The sequence below is a fragment of the Alexandromys fortis genome, unplaced genomic scaffold (genome assembly GCF_014885135.2).
Source record: "Alexandromys fortis isolate MF-2015 unplaced genomic scaffold, M_Fortis_MF-2015_v1.1 scaffold_23, whole genome shotgun sequence".
Taxonomy (NCBI): Eukaryota; Metazoa; Chordata; class Mammalia; order Rodentia; family Cricetidae; genus Alexandromys; species Alexandromys fortis.
In genome coordinates this window covers 9,728,004-9,749,898 of record NW_026067907.1, presented here as the reverse complement: position 1 = coordinate 9,749,898, position 21,895 = coordinate 9,728,004, and the positions used below count along the sequence as shown (strand labels likewise).

The following is a 21,895-nucleotide window of genomic DNA, read 5'->3' as shown; positions in this document are numbered from 1 at the left end:
CTAAATCTGAAACAGATACTTATTGCATGTTTCCTACATGCTATAAAATATATCGTGATTTTTCAAGGATGTAAGAATTTCTCAATTATCTTTGGTTTGATTTCTAGCTTCCTATGCTATACACACACACCTTCTAATGTTTGTTCAGACTTGCTTTTAAACATAGGATGTAGTAATATTTTAACAAATAAAGTTTGCCTAAAGATCAGAGTGCAGAGTTAAAGATACTAAAGGCCAAGCCGGGCAGTGGTGGCGCACGCTTTTAATCCCAGCACTCGGGAGGCAGAGGCAGGCGGATCTCTGTGAGTTCGAGACCAGCCTGGTCTAAAAGAGCTAGTTCCAGGACAGGCTCCAAAATCACAGAGAAACCTTGTCTCGAAAAACCAAAAAAAAAAAAAAAAAAAGATACTAAAGGCCAGGCAGTGGTGGCTCACACCTTTAATCCCAGTATTTGGGAGTCCCACCCTTTAATCCCAGCACTAGGGGGATAGCAAAAGGAAGGAATATGGCTGAGTGGAGAGAGGAATATAAGGCAAGAGGAGACAAAAGCTCTGTGCGGTCTGGAGATGCAGTCTAAAGCAGTCAGAGGACACAATCTGAGGACAGAATCACCCTTTTGATCTGAGGATTCGGTAGAAGTAAAAGGTCTCTCCAGTGGTTGTCTGCACTGTTGCTCTGATCTCTCAGCTTTCAAGTCCTAATATCTGACTCCAGGTTTTTATTAAAAACAAACAGAATTCATGCTACAACAGGATATAGTCAATTAAAAATAAAATAAAAACTCTGTGTGTGTTTATATATATGTATACATGCATACAAAGGGGAGTGTATGCAACTATATCATGTGTGCATAAAGGTGTCAAATTCAAAAGCCAGAATACAACTGTCAGTGTCAGATGCCTCTCCACCTTGAGACATCTGACACTTTTTGCTGTTTGCCACTCTGCATACCAGGAGTCTACGACTGTCAGAAGATTCTGTCCTCTGTCTCCTACCTCCTGCAGAAGTACTGGGATTAAAGATATGAGGTCTTGGCACAACTTTACATAGGTCTGGGGTTTTAAACAGAGATCTTTGCACTTGCACAGCAAGTATTTGATCTACCGAGCCATCTGCCCAGCTCCTATGGAAACATCTGAGCATGATAACTAAAACTTAAGTAGGTTTGATCTGTACCATTTATCAAATAAGCTTGTCTACCCTACCACTTGTCCACCAAGAGGGCACACCCTACCCTTTTGACACATTAAATATCTTTTACTGCAATTAGAGTCTTGGGACTACACAGAAAAAAACTAATTCTAACAACTATTACTTACTCTAAAATTGTTTGCAAAGCAGATAAAACAAATATTGAAATCTGTGAGATAAAATTTTCTTAACCTTAAAAACCAATTACTATTACACCCATGAACCAACAAAGTTCAAGTACACTAAAGTGTATACCATACGGATTCTAATGCATTGGAATTGTCAAGGTCATCCTTCTCAAGATGCTTTAAGCAGAGAATGAAAAAAATTAATCATAACAGCTGTTTTGTCTATTGCAACCAATTTCCAGGTTAATGTGCTATGCCTTGCATTAAAACTCATTCTGTGTTGATTTATCATGCCAGTTCTTCAGCTTCATTCAATTAAAACAATGTCACAATGCTTTCAAAAAAAATCATTTCAAAGAGCTTGAGCTAAGTGCAACTTGAAAAGCTAACAGAAGGAAAAAAAAAGAGAAAAAAATAAAAGATAGTCATTAGCCCTACTGTTTAAGTATAGACCTTTTTGCTACAGCTCACCAATTATATTTCTACCAAGTGGTGTGTTAATTTCTAAAAGTTAAACAGTTATGTCTACTGCTATTCATTTTGTTCACTACATTTTAAAAACAATGGATTTTTTTCCCAGTGACAAATGCAAATTATGAAAACTCCTGGAACCTCCTTAAATAAGCATAATTCAAAACAAAATCTTCTTGTGAGATATTACCAAAAATATGACTGATAGAAACTGTATTTCCAAAAGCATTTCAGAAGCACTTTAAGAATTACTAAATAGTAATCTCTGCTTAAAATTTTGGAATTAAAAATAAAAAGTTATGGGCTGGAGAGATGGCTCAGAGGTTAAGAGCACTGACTGCTCTTCCAGGGGTCCTGAGTTCATTCCCAGCAACCAAATGGTGGCTCACAACAATCTATAATGAGAGCTGGTACCTTCTCCTGGTCTGCAGGCAAAAATGCAGACAGAACACTGCATACTAGATAGATAGATAGATAGATAGATAGATAGATAGATAGATAGATAGATAGATAGATAGATAGATAGATAGACAGACAGACAGCTAGATATAGATAGATAGACAGACAGACAGACAGACAGCTAGATAGATATAAAATAACATGCAAGTTTTAGGTTGGTTTTTTGTTGAGGAAGGATTTCTCTATGTAGCCCTACTAGTTCTGGAAATTGCTCTGTAGACCAGGCTGGCCTTGAACTCACAGACATCTGCATGCTACCACCACGACCCAGCATTGGCTTACTCTTTTGTACAAGGGATAATTTGGGGGCTGGATAGATGCTCAGCGGTTAAGAGCAAATATAGTTCTTACAGGATCTGTGTTTGGTTTTCAGTACCAAGGTCAGGCTGCTCAAAACTATCTCTAAATTCCAGCAACAGGTACTCAAACTCTTCTGTGCTCTAAGGACTATCTTAGCAGGGCTAGAAATTAAACGGAGCTTTTCACACACACAGAGCAAGAACTCTACACTAAACTATATTCCCAATCCCATGTCTACCATTTCTATAATTTAAGTATTTTACAAACTAGGTATTTAAAAAATAATAACAATAAACAGTCGGCATTAAGCCTGCCCAGTTAAAAGTATGGATGGATGGATGGATGGATGGATGGATGGATGGATGGATGGATGGATGGATGGATGTACTTGTTAGTAGAAAACAGAACAGGGTCACCTCTAATTTAGACAACAACTGAGAACTTATTCTGGCTCAATATCTACCAGGGCTAAACATTTTACCCAAAAACCAAGATGTCATGGAGGGAGATGTATTATCCTGTTTATAGATTTATATTAATTATGGATAAGTAGTGAAGGTCTCCTGGAGAAAAGGCTATTTTATACTACATATAGGAGCCATTTAATAAACCATTCATATATTTGCCATTTATAAACATTTGTGTTTATGCCCCATGACTTACAAGGGTTATTTAATAAAAGGCTTCTCATAAAACTATTCAAATAAAAAGTCACTGACACCAACTGCTACTACAAACAAAAATTGCTAAACAGTTAAGAACAAGACTTTAAATTGGTATATGAATTAAGATACTCTAAGTTAAGACAAATTTTCACTCAGTAAGACAATAAAACCATCCAAAAGAGTTGGGTAAGACTCGTACTTGCCCTTTTCAGAAGATAAATGAGTAGGTTAGAAAATAAAATTGAGTGTACAAGGTTTTATGCCACAAGCAGATAGTATCTATGATAGTATATGTTTAGTAAAAAGACCCCACGTGTCTCTCAAGCTTTACTTTTGCTATTGTTCCTTTTATCAAACCTCTAAGTAACTTCTTATTCTGTTCAAACTCTCAGGTAGCTCTAAAGTTTTCTTTCTGTCACCCTTGCCTTGCTCCTTCATTACTATCCAAAAGAAGTTCAAATCTTTCCATTCATCCCACAAGAATGAACACGGGTCCCTTTCTGTGACTCCCTCTGAAGGAACCCTGAACCCGAAAGACAGGTGTTTCCCTCCTCTGAAGAATTTTGCCTATTCCTCTTACACCCCTTATCAAAGTAGTCTTTTGCAGGCCATTCCTGAAGTTAGAGGCCATAATCTAAGTCTGTTAAGCCCACAGTGCTTTACAGCATTTCAGATTAGATAAAGTTAATTGAGTCAAATCTATATAAAAATTCAAAAACATCCCAAACAGTTGAAACTGGAGAAAGGAAAAACTAAGTAAGTATTGTCAACAAAGAACTAAGCCGATTTTGTTCTCATGCTCTTCCCCCAAAAAAGTGAGATTTTAAATTTTAAAACAAATGAGTAAGAGATTAATCAGAAACAGGTGCCACAGGTCTAAATATAAGGAAGCAAAGGGCAGAGAAATAGGTAATTAAAGACGATTAAGAAAAGTTACATGTCAAAGGCTTAAATAAATTTGACAAACTTTAAACTAACCAAAAATAAAGAACTCAGACAACAACAAACTTCCAGGAGACAAGTGAAGCAAGAAACAATTAGAAGAAATTTAAAAGGCTACTACAAATAATTCTATCAACAAACTAGACAAAATAATCTCTGAATTCCTAAGAAGCACAGCACTTACCAAATGACTCAAAAAGTAATCTAAATATGATAAAAAAATAAGATTAAACCCAATAAAGGGAAGCCTAATGACCAGATAAAGATAAGTTCCAAACATTTAAAGAATTAAACTATCTCCCCCAAACTCTTTTACAAAACTTTAAAAAAGCACAATTTCAAGTTTTTCCTTCAAGAACATTACCCTCATACCAAAGCTAGATATGAACACATAAGAATTCAAAAAAGGTAGAAGCTAGTATCTTTGATGAAGATACAAGTCTAAGCAAAATAAAGTTTGCTCTTCTAAGATTAGAGACAACTGACTGATGCCCATTCTCATTACTTGTAAACACAGCACTAAAAGTCCTAGTCAGACCAATTACCAATCAGGCCAAGAAAATAAAATCTAAGGAACTAAAAGGGAGGAGAGAAGAAATGAACTTAGTTAAAATGTCTCTTTTGCATAGGGCACGACCTTCTATATCTAATGAAAACTTTAAAATTTTTCATTTTAAAAAACAAAAAACTTAGGATAAATTTTTATTTTTGTTTTTGTTTTTCGGGACAGGGTTTCTCTAGAGCTTTGGAGACGGTCTTGGAACTATCTCTTGTAGACCAAGCTGGCCTCAAACTCACAGAGATCCGCCTGCCTCTGCCTCATAAGTGAGCCACCATCATCTGGCTAAAACTTAGGATAAATTCAATAAAGTTGAAGGATATAAAATTACGTACAAAAAAAAAATCCAGACTTTGTATCTATGCATTAACAACAAATAGCCAAAAGAAAAATTAAAAGGCTGGAGAGATGATGGTTCAATGCTTAAGAGCATTTGCTCCTTCCTCTTCCAGGGGAACAAAGTTCAGTCCTCAGTAACCTGCGTGACAACTCACAACCATCTGTAATAGCACTCTGGGAGAATCTACTGCTTTTGACCCACATTTGCACCAGGCAGGATGTGGTACACAGGCATATATCAGGCAAAACACATACATAAAATTGGATTAAAAACACACAAAAGAAAAATTAAGAAGGCAATTCCATATATAACAGCATCAAAAAGAATGCTATCACACCCTAGTGAGTTCAAGTAATTAGTACTGGTAAAATGTGCTCACTAACCAGCGTGGTCTACAGAATCAATGAAATCCCCACACAAAATCCCAAATACATTTTTAATTGAAACAGAAAAAAAGACTTTTTAAAATTTGCATGAAACTATAAAAGACCCAAAAAATAGTAATCTTATAATAGAACAAAGTAGGAGCATCACACTTATTTAATCAACTATATTATAAAGACAAGTAATGAAAACAGTACAGAATTGATTTTTTTTTTATCACGAAGACTAATGAAGCTCAGAAACAAACACAAGTAGAAATGGCCAAATAATCTATCAAGAATCTCAAGAATCTACACACAACAGATCAAAGAGATCTTCATTAACCATTTTGGGTGCACATACAAATAAACTTGAATTTACATGTTCAGAATAATGAAACTGGACCTTCACCTTAAACCAGTACAAAAATTAATTTTAAATAAGAAAAATGCTTGACTTGAAAATGTAGAACTAGAAAGAAACAAGATATAAAGCTCTTTGAGAGGCTTTGTCCATTCTAAACGACTCAGGGGTATGAGCACTTCTGAGGCCTAGAGTGCGGACTGCCAAATCCTATTCAAAAAGCCAGATGCTTGCTTGTATCAATTCACCTGTAAACCAGCACTTGGGAAGCAGACACAAGGGATCAGATTGTAGCACAAATAATGAAAACCCAGAGACAGATATTGGGGTTCAAGCAGATCAGAAAAGCAAAACAGCCAAGCCACTAGAGAAGTCTTACCTCTACCAAGGCTGGGAAACTGCTGAGCCTCTTTCTCCTCCCACTTTATATTCATTCCCCTTTAGTGCTGGGATTAAAGGAGTATGACTCCCTAGTACTGGGATTAAAGGTGTGAGTCACCACCACTGCAGAATGTGTTTCTGCATTGATCTTGTATAGCCCAGGGTGGCCTTAAACTCACACAAATCTGCCTCTACCTCCCAAATCCTTAGGATTAAAGGTGTGTGCCACCGTGGCCGGGTCTCTAGTGGCTTAGTTTTACCCTTTGATCTTCAGGTAAGCTTTATTTATTAAAAGATAAATAAAGTATCACAATATTGGATCCCTTGAACAAGCTGCTTACCTATTCTAGCAAAATCAGTAACTTCTGGGTTCAAATGAGAAGCCATACCTATATAGGTAGCAAACAATCAAGGAAGACACATACCAACCTCTGTCTCCACATGTCTGTGCACACAATGTACACCTACCCCAACAAACAAATGCAACAATACCATACCTAATAGGGAAGAAAAAAACTAGATAAATAAGCTCCTTAATATTGGCTGTGATTTTTACATATGGAAAAAAACAGGCATCCAAAAGGAAAAACAAATGAAACTATTAACAAGAAAATAAAACATACACAAACACACACACACACACACACACACACACCATTAAGCAAAATGAAAAGACAAACCATAGAGTTAAGAGACAATATCTACAAGCCATTCATATGTGAGAAACTAATATCCAGAACAGGGTAATACTCAACAAAACAAACCATAACATCAAAAGTATGATTTTAAATAAATACACAAATATAGTCTCTACAGAAAACAGAGAAATGTCTTATCCAACAGGCACAAGAAAGGATAGCTTACATCACTAGCCAGCATACAAGATACCATCTCACACCTGTTGTAATGACCGCTATGGATTACATGCTAGCAAAGATACGGTAGAAAACGGAACACTTGTTCCATACAGATGGGGACATACATAAGTACAATTCTGGAAAACATGGAAGTTCTTCAAAACATTAAAAGCAGAACTAGCAAAAATAGTCTAATGAAACTCAGAAACAAACACAAGCAGAAATGAAAAAATCTCTAACAAGAATGTCAAGATTCTACACAACACATTAAAAACAAACCAACCAACCAGAACCAGCAATCTCATACCTGGTGAATATACAAACATTAAATCATGTGCTGATAAGTTTTGCACATCCCATTTTCATTGCAGTATTACTTACACTAGCCAAGGTATGAAAATGACTCAACTGTCTACTGACATATGAATGGGTAATGAAAAATGAAATGCTATCTAGCCATAAAAAAGGAAGATCTTGTCATTTTTCAAAAATACTAACTAATCTGGAAGAAAATGCACTGAGAGTCAAGCATGAATCCTGCATAATCTCAACAAGGCTCACAGAACAGAAAACAGAATAGCATTTTAGGAGAATAAGTAAGATAAGTATAGAGATAATGCTCAAGACACAATGCTCAACAAGAGTTGGGGGCTAAAGAGAAGCAGTTAAGAAGCCTTGCTACTGTCTCAGAGGACCAGAGTTCAGCTCAAAGTATTTACATAATAAATGGCTCACGACCACATGAAATTCCAACTCCAGGGACTCTATATCCATTTCTTGCCTTCCTGCAACCAATATGCGCATTCACACGGTACTATTAAAACTGTAACTAAGTGACAGAGTATAAAGTTTTGATTATGCCACATGACTAAATTCTGGTTCCAGATATAACATGATGACTTAAGTATTTGTTTTCTCTCTCTCTCTTTCTCTCACACACACACTCTCACACTCTCATACACACACACACACACACACACGTACGTGAGGCAATGGATGTGCTCTTCCTTAGCTTGAGTGTGGTATCATTTCACAATGTCTATCAAAAAGTCACATTAGAAGGGGCCCCCATAAACTTCCTCACACATGACCAGCTAGTGCCAAGGCTACTATTCGCTACTCTCTAAAACCTGATTGGTAAGACTTTAATGTTGAAGACACAAAATTACTTATGTCATCAAACACAGAGAAAGATAATGCCCAACTAGAGGCTTCACCCCTACTGACTAGCATTCATGGTACTTTAGTTTTCTGCATCTACCAGAGGAGAAAAATCATTAATATAACCCACTATAACGCTGCAACATACAAGAGCAACCTTCCTGCAAGATATGCTAAATCAATAGTGGCATAAATGTTACAGGAGTAACCAACCACTTTTAACTTGTATTTAAGGCCCACTTAATAAGATAAGACCCTTAGCTGACATTGCTAAAGTGGCCAAGAACCTGATATTAGATATGTAATGGGACCTAGGGGAAAATGCACTACTATTGTCTGCTAAAGGAACATAGCAATAAAGTGACTTCTAATGACAGATTTCTAAGTTTCTTCCTACAGAAGTTGGTAGTTAACACAAAGGCCCCATAACTAGACAATGTGCCAAAGTGAAAGACTGTCAACACTTTCCCCTCAAGGCTCACAAATCCATGTGCAAGAGGAGGAGGAAAGATTCTAAGATCCAGAGGTGGTGGCTGACTCCAAAAGTATTATCCAGACACAACAGGACTGATATATGTATGTCCACATCCCTAACCAAGATTCTACTTATAAATGATGCCTGCTTTAAAAAAAAAAAAAAAAAATCCGTTTTCTCCAATGGAGTCCATGGTAGATCCAACGTCCAGATGCAGGACAAAAAAAAAAAAAAAAAAAAAAAGGCTAAATTGTTTTCGGTGTGCCTTTTGTTTGGGTATTTTGTTTTTGTTTTAAGTTGTTTATTTTAGTGTTTTTTTGTTTGATGGACAGGTAAACAGAATATATGGGGAGTTGGGGCAAGAAGAAAGAATGTGATCAAAATATACTATCTGACTTTTTTCAATAAAATTAAAAATTACTCTATTATGTTTCTTAAAAGTATACAATTAGTCAACTATACCTCAATAATGATTAGATAGTAGGTTACAATTAACACAGAACTCACAGTCAGAAATTCCTCAATAAAGTTGACTCATGTCCTCATTTTGTTTCAAAGAACAAAGTAAAAGACACTGTAGGGGAAAAAATCAGTTATTATCTTCACTTTCCACTTCAATAGGGATATAACTAGAGTACAAGGGCTGTACCATGCAACCATTTTTACGTGTTAAAAAGGAGGAGTATTATGTTCAAGACAATAAGCCCAATTCTGTTTTGGGTAAGATGCATATACCGAGTTACTAAATTCTCAAAATAACACCGAATAATGTAGTATTAGTATTATGTGCCTTTAAAGCACAAGAGATTACTAAGTAGACAAAATCCTACAAGTTCAGAAATTTAATACCATCTCGTATCTCCTTTGTAAGGTCAATCTTGCAATAGAATCTAACAATCTTGGGATTCTAAATGATTAATATAATTTACATTTAAAAATCCTCTTCAAGCTTTTCAGAATGAATTCAGTTGTTACTTCAATAATTTTTCCCTAACTACACTATGAATGTTTGAGAAAACCATGCCTCAACTTATTAATGTTTTCAGTCTTCTAGCCATTGGGTCACATTTTTTTTTATTCTGTTTTTTAAAACAGAGGGTCTCACTGTATAACTATAGCTGGCTTTAAAGCACACACACACACAGTCCAAGACCTAAAGACTACAGATGAATCTAGGAAACAAAATATGTTTGTGACCATAGAGAAGAAAGGCTCTTAAAGTCAACATCTTGCTAAACAAACATCGTCTGTTAGAAGTTTTATTAATTAAAAGGAGAACTGATGTTTATAACACAAGTTTTCCTTGTATCTTATTTACTGACAACTGTCTTTCACACTGTCCTGTTCAGTATCCTACATTACTGTGAGTGACTGACTGTCTTTCACTCTGTTGTCCTATTCAGTAACTCATTCTGCTGAAAGGCCCTCCTCCTCCTTAATCCCTACACATAACAAAGGCAGAGATCTTCAGATTCTTCACTGCAATTCTTTTTTTTTTTTTTTTTTGGATTTTTTCGAGACAGGGTTTCTCTGTAGCTTTTTGGTTCCTGTTCTGGAACTAGCTCTTGTAGACCAGGCTGGCCTCGAACTCACAGAGATCCGCCTGCCTCTGCCTGTCGAGTGTTGGGATTAAAGGCATGCGCCACCACCTCCAGGCTCTTCACTGCAATTCTATGCCCTCTTCTTTGCTGTGGGATAATGCTCTTGTTCACTATAGCTTGTCACGGATTGGCCAGTAGCCCTGCAGGAAGGTATAGGCAGGACAACCAGACAAGGAGAATTCTGGGAAGAGGAAAAGCAGAGACGCAGATGCCTATAGCCAAAGAAGAAGCACAACAGAGCCATGTGGCAATACACAGATTAGTAGAAATGGGTTAATTTAAGATATAAAAGCTAAGTAAGTAATAAGCCTGAGCCATCAGCCAAACAGTTTATAATTAATATAAGCCTCTGTATGTTTATTTGGGACTGAACTGCTGCAGGAGCAGGGACAGAAACTTCCTTCTAGAATTCTTCACTTAACAATCACTTCTAAGTTCAGGCTCTCATTATTACACAGCTGGTCACATCTTTAAGCATTCCATGAGAACAAAGATGATGTAAGAGGTCCTTCAGTGAAAAGGTGTTTCTCTCATCAGTTAATTGATGTAGGCGGGTCTTCTGTTTTATGTTGATTTCATTGGTTAATAAAGAAAACTGCCTTGGCCATTTGATAGGCCAGCCCTTAGGTGGGTGGAGTAGACAGAACAGAATGCTGGGAGAAAGAAAGCATAGTTGGTCAGACGTCATGGAGCCAGCCACCACCTCATGGTGCTACACAGATTACTAAATATGGTTAAAGCAAGATGTGAGAATTAGCCAATAAGAGGCTGAAACTAATGGGCCAGGCAGTGTTTAAATGAATACAATTTGTGTGTTATTATTTCAGGTGTAAAGCTAGCCATGCGGGAGCTGGGCGGGATGAAAAGCAGGCCTGCTCACCTCGTCACTACAGTTAATGAATAAAAGTGTTTCAGCCAATTGACAGGCAGAATAAAGCCAGGCAGAAAATCCAAACAAATATATGGAGAAAATGAAGGCAGAGTCAAGGAGAGCTATGTAGCCACACAAGTAAGAAATATGCCAAGGTATCACTAGTTAGCCATAGCCATGTGGTGATAAACTAGTAAAAACCGATGGGTCAATTACAATTAACATTAAGTCTCTGAGTGGTTATCTTATAAGCAGCTGTTGGGATCAGCAGGTGGAAACTGGCGAAGTGGTACTGGATGAGACTGAGGAAAGATTATATCTGTTCATATTATTTGTAGTTATTTACCACAGATTACATATGAATATTTCTAGACTAAATGATACAAAATGTTTGATTTATATTCATGCCGTATTTTAAGCTTTCTTTTTGTTTTGTTAGTGATGGTGGTAGTTTTACAGTTGGTTGGTTCGTTGGAGATTGAACCTAGAATGACAAACACTCTCAGCACAAACTCTACCACTGGACCATATACCAAGACCTAGACTTTTATAACTCTCATTTCTTTTACAATTCTAAACAGTTTATTTATACTACTTAGATACAGCCATAAATGAAAAAATTTAGACCCTAATAAAAATGAACCTCTCCTCCATTAACCACAACTAACAGAGCATAGATAACTTTTATGTTTATGAATGTTTGGCCTGCATACATACCTGTGTGCCATGTACATGACTAGTACATGCAGAGGATGAGGGATGGGGTGGGGTGCTAACAACCTAATCTGGGCCCACAGAAGGTGTAACAAGTACTCTTAACTGCTTCAACAATAATCACCAGCACAAATTTTTAAAATGCAAAAATTCCTACCAAGTAATAAATCTTACTAATGTGAAAACATAGGCAAGTTAATGATAAAGAAACTTGATTTCAGGAATTCTCAACTGAACTGCTCTGGTATAAATAGCTAGATCTGTTAAGACAAATTACACTTTCCCAACAAAATAATCAGATTTAGTTCCAAAGTTCCTTGATATACCCATGAGAATAATTCGTTCTCTCTTTTTTAAAGACAGATTTCTGCTGACAATTAAATCAGAAGAAGATATAAATGACTTCAATCACTAAAAAATAAATTTAGGACCACTGCTACAAGCTGAATATCCCTAACTTTCCAAAGGCTCCAAAATACAAAACTCCTTGCTACCAAAAGTAGAAAATTCCATACCTGAACTCATGACTATATTGAAAATGCAGTTCCAATAAAACTGTTCTGTAAAGTTATGTTCAGAATGTGTGTTTTAAGTTGCATATGAAACAAAAACATATTCAGGTATAGGTCCCACATCTGTTTCTACACATGCAAGTATTTCTATTCTTAAAAAAAAAAAATTAGATCTGAGCATTTCAAATAATTAGTATCAACCTGAATCAACAGGTTATGAGATGGGCAGTAGAGTTCAAGTAAAATTAACTTTCCTTCATAGCCCATCCACATGCCTTTCTGGTATTGGGAGGTTAGAACTGATTGTTTCAGGTACAAAAAATTCCATTTTCCCAAGATGGGTATATAATTTAGACCAGCAACTTTTCTCCTTTAATATCTATCACAAACAGTTAATGCCCTAGGAACAGGGTTCTTTGCATTTTTTTCTGTTAGATTCCTTTTGTTGTGTGTAGTGAGAATTTTAAGAAAGAAATATATAGTTTAGAAACCTGTAACTTTTGTATTTTACTGGTAAGTCCATCTTATCAAAGCTTCAACAAAGCAGATCATAATACTTTCATAAGACGAACCAAACATTCCATCTTAACTAAAGCTGACAATCAATTGCTTACAAGTAAGTCTTTTCCAAAAATAACTTTTAACTATTGTTTGGAATACTATCTATCTTTAAATATTAAGATATATAATTCACAAAATAAAGCACCTACCATTTTAAAGACCATAAAAAGGTTTATGACATTAGAAATTGTTAAGACTTCAAAAAAACAAAAAAGGTCTAAAGAAAATTTACTGCTTCCATACTCTCCTGAAACTCACTAAAATAATAACTACTACTATGCTCAGAAATTCAATATAGCCAAATATGCACAGGTAGGTCCTCAATATACCTCTGCACAGAATGAAGCAAAAAAATAAGAAGAGAAGGAGGGAAGAGGAGGGGGAGGAGGAAGAAGCAGCAGCAAAATTCAAACCGAAAAACAAGTCATAAAATCTAGCCGTCTCTGAAGCTCTAAGTCAATAATTCCTGTATCTAAAACATAAAAGTTTTACACTGTCAAAATACACTAACAAATTAAAACTGCCACTGATAACTATGTAATCTAAACATTTCATAAATTTAGGTAAAAGTAAAATAACATCATCTTATTTTTATTCTGTATGTGCTGTACATATGTGTAAATAAATGTGTACAACTGTGTATGCATGTCTGTGTACTCAGGTCAAAGGTTGACAGTGGTTGTCTTCCTCTATCCCTCTCTGCCTTACTTCTTTGAGACAGGGTACTTAACTCTCTCACTGAACCTGAAACTGTGTTTCAGCTACACTGGATGGTCAACAAGTCCCTGGGATCCTCATGTGCTGCCACTCTTGTGCCACCGTGCTGGGGTTATAGGCACATACTGTCTGGCTTTTCTGGCTTTTCTGTGTATAGGTGTTTGGGGTTCAAGGTCAGGTCCTCATGTTTGTGCAGACCCAAATGAGCCACATTCCCAGCCCTGGTCCTAAAGACAGAATACACACATTTTGCACTGTGCATGCCATTAGTTCATGCAATGCCAATGAATGCTTCATGAAATACCTCGGAAAGATTAAAAACCTATAGTTAGGAACTACAGTGCTTTTACTGTATGAACAAAGTTTGCTGTTCTTACAGAAACATCACGGTTTCATTACACAAAACAAAGATAATTATTTTCTGAGTGTCATTCCTCAGTAAGACTCAATTCTATCTTTATACTATATTGTCTTAGAATGTTTGATTTTTGAAACTGAGTTTCATTTTTTTAAACCGGGGGAGGGGGTTGCCTAGAGAGATGATGCATCAGATTAAAAGCACTGGCTGCCCTTCCAGAGGACCCAGGTTTAATTATATTTGTTGCACGCGCAACAAATACTTACAAAAATAGAGTAAATGTATAAACTAAAGAAAGGTGTACTAAAAATTGCAAGCTGTAAAATACCACAACTCCACACACACACCCCCCATTTAAGACATTTATACTCCACCTATAAACTAATATTGTCTGAATAAACTAATGGGTCCAAAAAACATTTTTAAAATCAGTCATTCTTCCATTTGTTTTCCAATAAGTATTCTCAAATACAACAGTCATTATTTTTCATTTACATACTCAGTAAGTAATGAATAGCTACTATGTGCTAGTATTACAGGATCAGTAGTAAAAGGCAGTTAATTAACAAATATTAAAAATATTGTACATATTGTTTTTTGTACAATAAATTCTGCTAGGACAGCGATTCTTAACCTTCCTGATGCTGCAACCTTTTAATACAGTTCCTCATGTTGTGGTGACTTCCAAATACAAAATTAAATTGCTACTTCAGAATTGTAATTTTGCTACTGCTATAAATCATAAATATCTAATAGGTAAGATTTCTGATATGTGACCCCTGTGAAGGGTCATTTGACAGCCCCACACCCCCAGCCCTGCTGTGCTAGGGAAAAAGAAAACTAAAACACCAGGTAACAGTGCTGTAGAGGTGGAGCATGAGAGGACAGGGCTAGGGGGAGGAGTGGAGATGACACTCAACCACACTTAAGGAAAAGCAGCAGCCAGTCACAATGGAAACTCTATCACTGTATAAATGACACAATGATCTTGAAGCTGGGAACGGATTTGACTTATCCTAAAAGTAAAAAAAAAAAAAAGGCCAATATGATTACACTGGAAAGAAGTGGGAAAAATCATTTAAGGTGAGGGCAGAGAAATAGAATTAATTTTATCACATAGGATTTTGTAACAAAAGGTGTACTTCAAAATCAGCCGGTATAGGAGGAGACTATTTCCAAAAGAAAAATACTAGAGACTGGTTGAGCAAATGACTAAAGAAGACTAGGAAAAGGAAGAAGCAGATTGCAAAGAGTCCTTTCCATAGAAACAGAGTTGGAAGCACCATGAAGTCTAGGACTCTCATTTTACAGAAAGAATACATGGTCCAAGCTGGGGATTTGTGTGGTCAGACTGAAGACCACCAGAGTTGTACTTCATCTTGAACATTCAGGACAAGTCTTCCCACAATTCTTGACCTCAAGTCTAAAATTCCAAAGTCTTCACCATTAGTATTTCCCAAAGTGACATAATAACCAAAACCAAGTGGAAATATACGCTAAAAACAAAATGTTTAATTAACCATATAAAATTACTCCCATTTCCAATTTCATACATAGCACTTTTAAAGCAACTAATAAATATAAAAGTGATCTTAATTGCATATTGTGTGATGCAGGAAAAAATGAGCAAAACAACAAATATACTTACATCTGGGTATTCTTTTACAGGCACATAAAGTTTCTCTTGTAACTGAACAATAGGTCCCACAGCATCAGGCAATTCTGCACTCCTTTTCTCCGTACTCCCATTTAATGTGTCATTGTACATGTCTTTCCGTACTCTGCTAATTTCTGTGAAAAGTAAAAATTAGAAATGTGTTAGACAAAAATATGTCCTTGTTAATCCAGGGAAAGGGGAAGGGGCTGATACAATATGAACAGCTGGTGCCCTAGCTGTCATTCTCTGGATTAAGTCTGTTTACAAGGTGACAGTCTTCATTTCTACCATAAATCAAATTACATCAACCAAATTACACAGAGCAGAGACTCTTAGTCATAATCACATAAACTTTAGTTTATATAAAATACTCATGCTTAAAAATGAGGCCAGTCATTTTAAATAGCTTTATTTGTCATAAGAACACATAAAAGAAAATACCAAAAACTCTTATTCTTTATAAATAATCTGCCACAGTAAGATTTAAAAAGGACACACCTTGGATATTTTAGATATCTTTAATACACACAAAATGCTCAAAAAAACAACACATACCAAGTTTAGACAAAGTCTGGGTGAGGTGTACAAATTTAGCAGTTAAAGCTCTGAAAAGAAAAAGGGAGATTGACAGAACTATATGAACCTTAATAAAGCAACATTCCAGGGAAGAGGAAAACAGTACCTAAATAACAGCACAAAAGGAGGTAAGAAAAACTAGGGAAGACAAGTACCCCGGTGTGCCAAGGTCATCAAGATGCAGTGAAATACTGGTAAGTCAGAGGATGATGCCCCGGACTAGACCACTAAGGTAGGAGTTTCCAAGGAAAGACAGTAACGGAAAACAAACCACACTGGGTTAATAGATATAAATTTTGGCAAAGCTAGCCAAAAATCAATGCTCTTTACCCGCCCCCCAAATCTGTATTATAATTCTCAAATATAAATATATATTTGAAAATTATGAAAGTTTTACTTTAATGAATCAAATCCTATAAATAAAAATGAAATCTTCCATTAAATATGAAATGTACTTCAACTATGTATCAATAGAGAGGCCCTTCACACTGGAACATACTATCATTACAATATGATATTCCATTATTAAGGCTGGTTTTGTAGCTGGGTGGCTGGCCCCTGATGTCTTCTTATTCTATCTTGCTCCTTTTCTTTTCCTCCAGATTTCTACTTCTATTTATACTATCTGCCTCCCAGCACGACCTATCCTTTTTCCTGCCTTGCTATTATTGACTGTTAAGCTCTTCACTAGACCATTCGATGTTTTAGACAGGCAAAGAATCAGAGCTTCACAGAGTTAAATGCAGCATAAACATAAGCAACACATCTTTACATCATTAAATAAATGTAACATACCTTAAAATATTATACAACAGAGTTGTGTATTAGATATCCTGAATACCAGATATTTATATTACGATTCCTAACAATAGCAAAGTTACAGTTATAAAGTAACAATGAAATATTTCATGACTGGGGATCACCACAGCATAAGAAACTGTTGTATTAAAGGATCACAGCATTAAGAAGGTTGAGAACCACTGGGCTAGATGGTTTAGTGGATAAGAAATAATAGCTCTGATACCTACACAGGGGTTCACGACTGTAACCTCCAGTTCTATCCTCTTCTGAGTTCCCCGGGTACTAAGCATACATGCCGTATACTAACATAAATGCAGACAAAACACCCATACACATAATATTTTTTTAAAGATTTATTTATTATGTATACAACTTTCTGCCTCCATTTATACCCACACGCCAGAGGAGGGTGCCAGATCTCTTTACAGATGGTTTGGAGCCACCATGTGGTTGCTGGGAATTGAACTCAGGACCTCTGGAAGAGCAGACAGTGCTCTTAACCACTGAGCCATCTCTCCAGCCCCACACACAATATTTTTAATGGAAAATTTAACCAATTTAAAATACACATGAGGGGGGAGAGGGAGCGCTCAGTGGTTAAGAGCATGTACTCCTACTTATAGAGGACCTGTATTCAGTTCCCAGTATACATACAATCAGGCACTTGAAATACACATGTACCTTCAGCTCCAAAGATATCAAACACCTCTGGCATTCAGGCAGACCTGCATTCAAGTGCACACACTAACACGCAAGCGCATTCACATAATTAAAACTACATCTTAAAGTATGTATAAAATTGGTATATAAATACAGGTGGGAAAGCTGAAAGTAGGAGTGATAATTAAAGAAGGGGAAGAAAGCAGTCAAAACAAAGTGGGCAGCTGGGGGACATAAGTCTGTAATGTAGGTCCGTGTTTCAACTGTCAGCACTGAGGCAAGAGATAGAGAGTAGGGAAATGGTGTTTACTGCTATAAATGAAAAAGCGGTTCTAAATAATCTATAAATGCAAAAGTGGTGCTAAATAATCCAAAAACAGACAAAGAGCACCAAAAACAAAGGGGAAAGACTAGAGATGTAGCAGAATGGCAGAGTGCGTATACATCATGTGCAAGGCCCAAGATTCAATCTTAGGGGAGGGAAGCTTGCTACTATAAATGCAAGAATAGGTCAATATTTAAAACAATATTATCTTAAAATAATATTGTATTCTTTGAGAATTTCATTCGACTCATTTTGATCATATCCGCACATACCCCTCCTCCCAGATCCACAAGTCACAGTTCTAAATTTCCAAAGACCTTGAGTCTAAGGTAAGTGTCGCACCCTGACTTCTCAGTCTTAAAGACTTATCACTCTAATAACAGTATATAAATTATTGAGAAGATAGGGCTGTCAGGAATGTAAATAACTGAAACTTGTAGTCCTCCCAATTACAAACTAATTCATAGCTGAATCTGAGCAGATGAATAGCACCTTTCTAGACAGAAAAGCCTCAACAATTTGGGCTATACTATTTGTAAGTTCTAGTTCTAACAGTAACTCTAATTTGGGAGATCTCTGATCTAATCTTTCTGAACTTGTATCTCATGTTATTGCAACTCACTTACTGAACTGTTCAACTCAATCCAATTCTTTTGAATTTTATTTAGTACTTTTTCCAAAACCCCCTATGCTCAAAACTTTTCATTCCTTAAGTCATAGCAATCAGAGATTCTGCTAACACTATCCTAGTAAGTTGGAATGACCACAGCAGATCATCACAGACATATGCAATGGGCTAGTCCTCAAAGCAAATGACTCACAACAACTGTGTTGTACATTTTCATGTGTCAAATACTACATACTAATGCTGAAATGCTCCACATACATACACAACAGTCAACCTACAACAATGGTTCAGAGGGATCAAAGTTTTGAACCATCAGTACTTAAAATTTCTACTACAGTAACTCCTAAATTGGACATTTATCTTCCAATTAAATATTCCTATGATTAAGAAAGACAGTTTGTTAAAAAAAATCTCTGAAGTCCTAAGCATTAAATTTATTGTTGGGGGTTTTGTTGTTGTTGCTGCTTTTTTTTTCTTTTTTTTAGCTAAAATTCTCATTCCTAAAACATCAGCCACTCACTGCCACTTAGGAACCTCATAAATACTCAGGAAAGTTCTATGATATAAATACACTGTAAACTACTCAACGTGTTTTCACGCCCTGCAGTTTATTCAGAAACACGCCAATTTGTAAGTTTCTTTAAAAGTATAAAGTCACACATGATTTTTATAACAACAGGTGATAGTATGAGGACTAAAGCTGTCAATCACTCCTGTCTTAGCAAACTGAACACACTGTGGACATGTTGCTGCTGGAGCTGTGACATGTCTCTGCCATTCCCATTCTCCACAACTACTGTTCATTTAGACAGTAACAAGCAATTTATATTTTTTCTTGTTTATTTTCTACTATTTATACCCCTCCAGACTGTTATTAATCTGCTGACATTCCTTACCACTGACTAATTTCTGAGTCAAGATGACTGTAATTTCATAAATCACACATTTTGAGAGCTTGGATATCAAAATACTGGTATGTCTTCCCTACCTGATAAAATATCAACACTAGATACATATTCTCTGCTGTGGCACAGGCAATGTGTGCAGTTTTTACACTGTCTCATTCACTAACAGCCCAGGCTGGCATCCAACTCACAAACTATCTCAGGCGGAGTGCTCGGATTACAGATATACTCCATCACATGTAACTCCACCTTCCTCTAGGTCCACCAGGCCACAAGCAGTCTGCAATTTGTGTCATTAAATTCAGAAATAAAAACTTCACCTTTATAGCATTTAGGCTTTCTCCTATTTTCCACATTTTCAAGTCGACAGTAACCATACCTTTCTTCCTTCAAGTTTCTGCAGGTACAAAACTATTTGTGCCTATGAGTAAAAACTGGATCTAGTTATGCAATCTGTAGTCATCTTCCCTTTCTTTGCTTTAATTACTTTGACTTTTCCCCCCTCACTTACTAGTTCAACTGTCAGTTAATTCTGTTCCTAACAGAAAACTACCAAGGAAGCTGGGCTGTCAAAGACATAAGTATTTTATCTAAGTAGCCATCTGCTTTTTCTATGTGTATCACACTTAAATCCATTCAGGCATACCTCAGCGTACTATACCTGGAGTTAGAGAAATATACAAAGACATAAAGAGATGACACTTTACTTGATCACAACCACTCAGTTTTTAAGTTAACATTTTCCACTGATTTGAGTAAAATAAGAGCCAATATTTACAAGCATGCTTTAATCACACATAGGTTTAATAAGGAACACTAGCATAAACGTTTTCAGCTCTCAGCACAAGTTTAAATAGACTCTACTATTTGCAACTTAGCTTTTGATGGACATTACAGTAACACACCAGCACAAACGGCAAAGTAGGGGGTTTACTAACTAAGATTATGCAAGTCAGTTTTTCTTAACATGATGATTACTAAATCTTAGAACAGTAATAGAAACCTATATCTGAAAAACAAGTACCTTCATAAAGAGGTAGCTGTTATGTAGCCATATGTACTCAAGATTAACAGCTTTTTATGGCCTCCACAAAAGAAAAACAAACAAAAATCCAACTCAGAATACCAAATACACAGAAAAGTTATTTTAGCAGAGAAAGACCATAGAATGTATTACTTCCCTACCCTTAAGAACCCAAATACACAAACTGAAGCAAATAAATTTTAAAGTAAGTTACTATTCAATACACCACTACTTAGTGGGATATTTTCCTTGCTCTAAATAAATTAAAGCTGGTTTAATTTAGAGGCATTTGCTTTCAAACTAGGAAGGAAAAAATAAATTCAAGCCACTGGTAATTCCCTATGTGGGCTTTATTTAGGAAGTTAAATTTTACTCTATACCTCAAAATTAAAATTAAACTTCTTTCCAAAAAAAAAAAAACCTACATTAAAGACAGACTTTAAAAGGCATGATACAGTTGGCAATATTCAATGAACAAATATCCCATGAAACACCTAGAATAGAATATTGCAAAACTGCCATCTTACTAAAAATAATTTACAGAGCCAAGTCAGTGCTCATTATAACTCCAATGACATTCTTCACAGAACTAGAAAAAAACAATTCTAAAATTATTGTGAGGGCGCACGTGCGCACGCGCGTGCACACACACCTTAAATAAGTCAAAGCAATCCCAACAAATATAACAATGCTAGAAGTATCTATCAGCACCCAGTTTTTTACCAGAGTCATGCCAACAGAAACTACATGGCAGTGGTCCAAAACCAGACAGACAGCAGGACTAACAGAATACACAGGATCCAGAAATCAATACTGCTAGAAACAAGAATTTAAACAAATGTACTAAAATCATATATTAGAGAAAGAGCACTCTAAATAAAAGGTGTGGGAAAACTGGGTATCCTCACGTAGAATAATGAAGTTAGATCCCTATCTTTCATCCTGTACAAAAACAATTCAAAATGGATCAAAGACCATAATGCAAGACCGGAATGTCTCGCATGTTACAGGGAAAGCACATCAAGGTACAGGAATACACAAGAACATTCTGAAATGGGCTCCAGAAGCCCAGGAAATAACAAGAATTAACAAATAAAATTATATAATGTGAAAAGGCCTCTGTACACAAAGGAAAAAATAACAGCAATAGCCTACAGAATGAGAGAATTTTTGTCAGTTATACGCCTCTGACAGAGAATGCTGTGGAACAATAGTTTTACCCTATAAAGATTTGTTTCTTGTACTTGTTTAATAAAATGCTGATTGGTCAGTAGCCAGGGAGGAAGTAGAGGAAGGGCAACGAGAACAGAATTCTGATAAGAGGAAAGAT

The 21,895-nt window shown here is 36.1% G+C and overlaps 1 protein-coding gene across 6 annotated transcripts in view; it reads right to left on the bottom strand.

Moving 5' to 3' along the window:
• Positions 1-21,895, bottom strand: part of Qki (QKI, KH domain containing RNA binding) — a 116,033-nt gene that overhangs the window by 69,803 nt on the left and 24,335 nt on the right. For all 6 annotated transcript variants that reach the window (XR_007590666.1, XM_050135873.1, XM_050135872.1 and 3 more), the window contains exon 2: positions 15,638-15,780. Coding sequence is in view for 5 of the 6 variants with exons in the window: in XM_050135873.1 (XP_049991830.1) it covers positions 15,638-15,780 (143 nt within the window). In the remaining variant the exon portion in view is untranslated. The remainder of the gene's footprint in view (positions 1-15,637; positions 15,781-21,895) is intronic.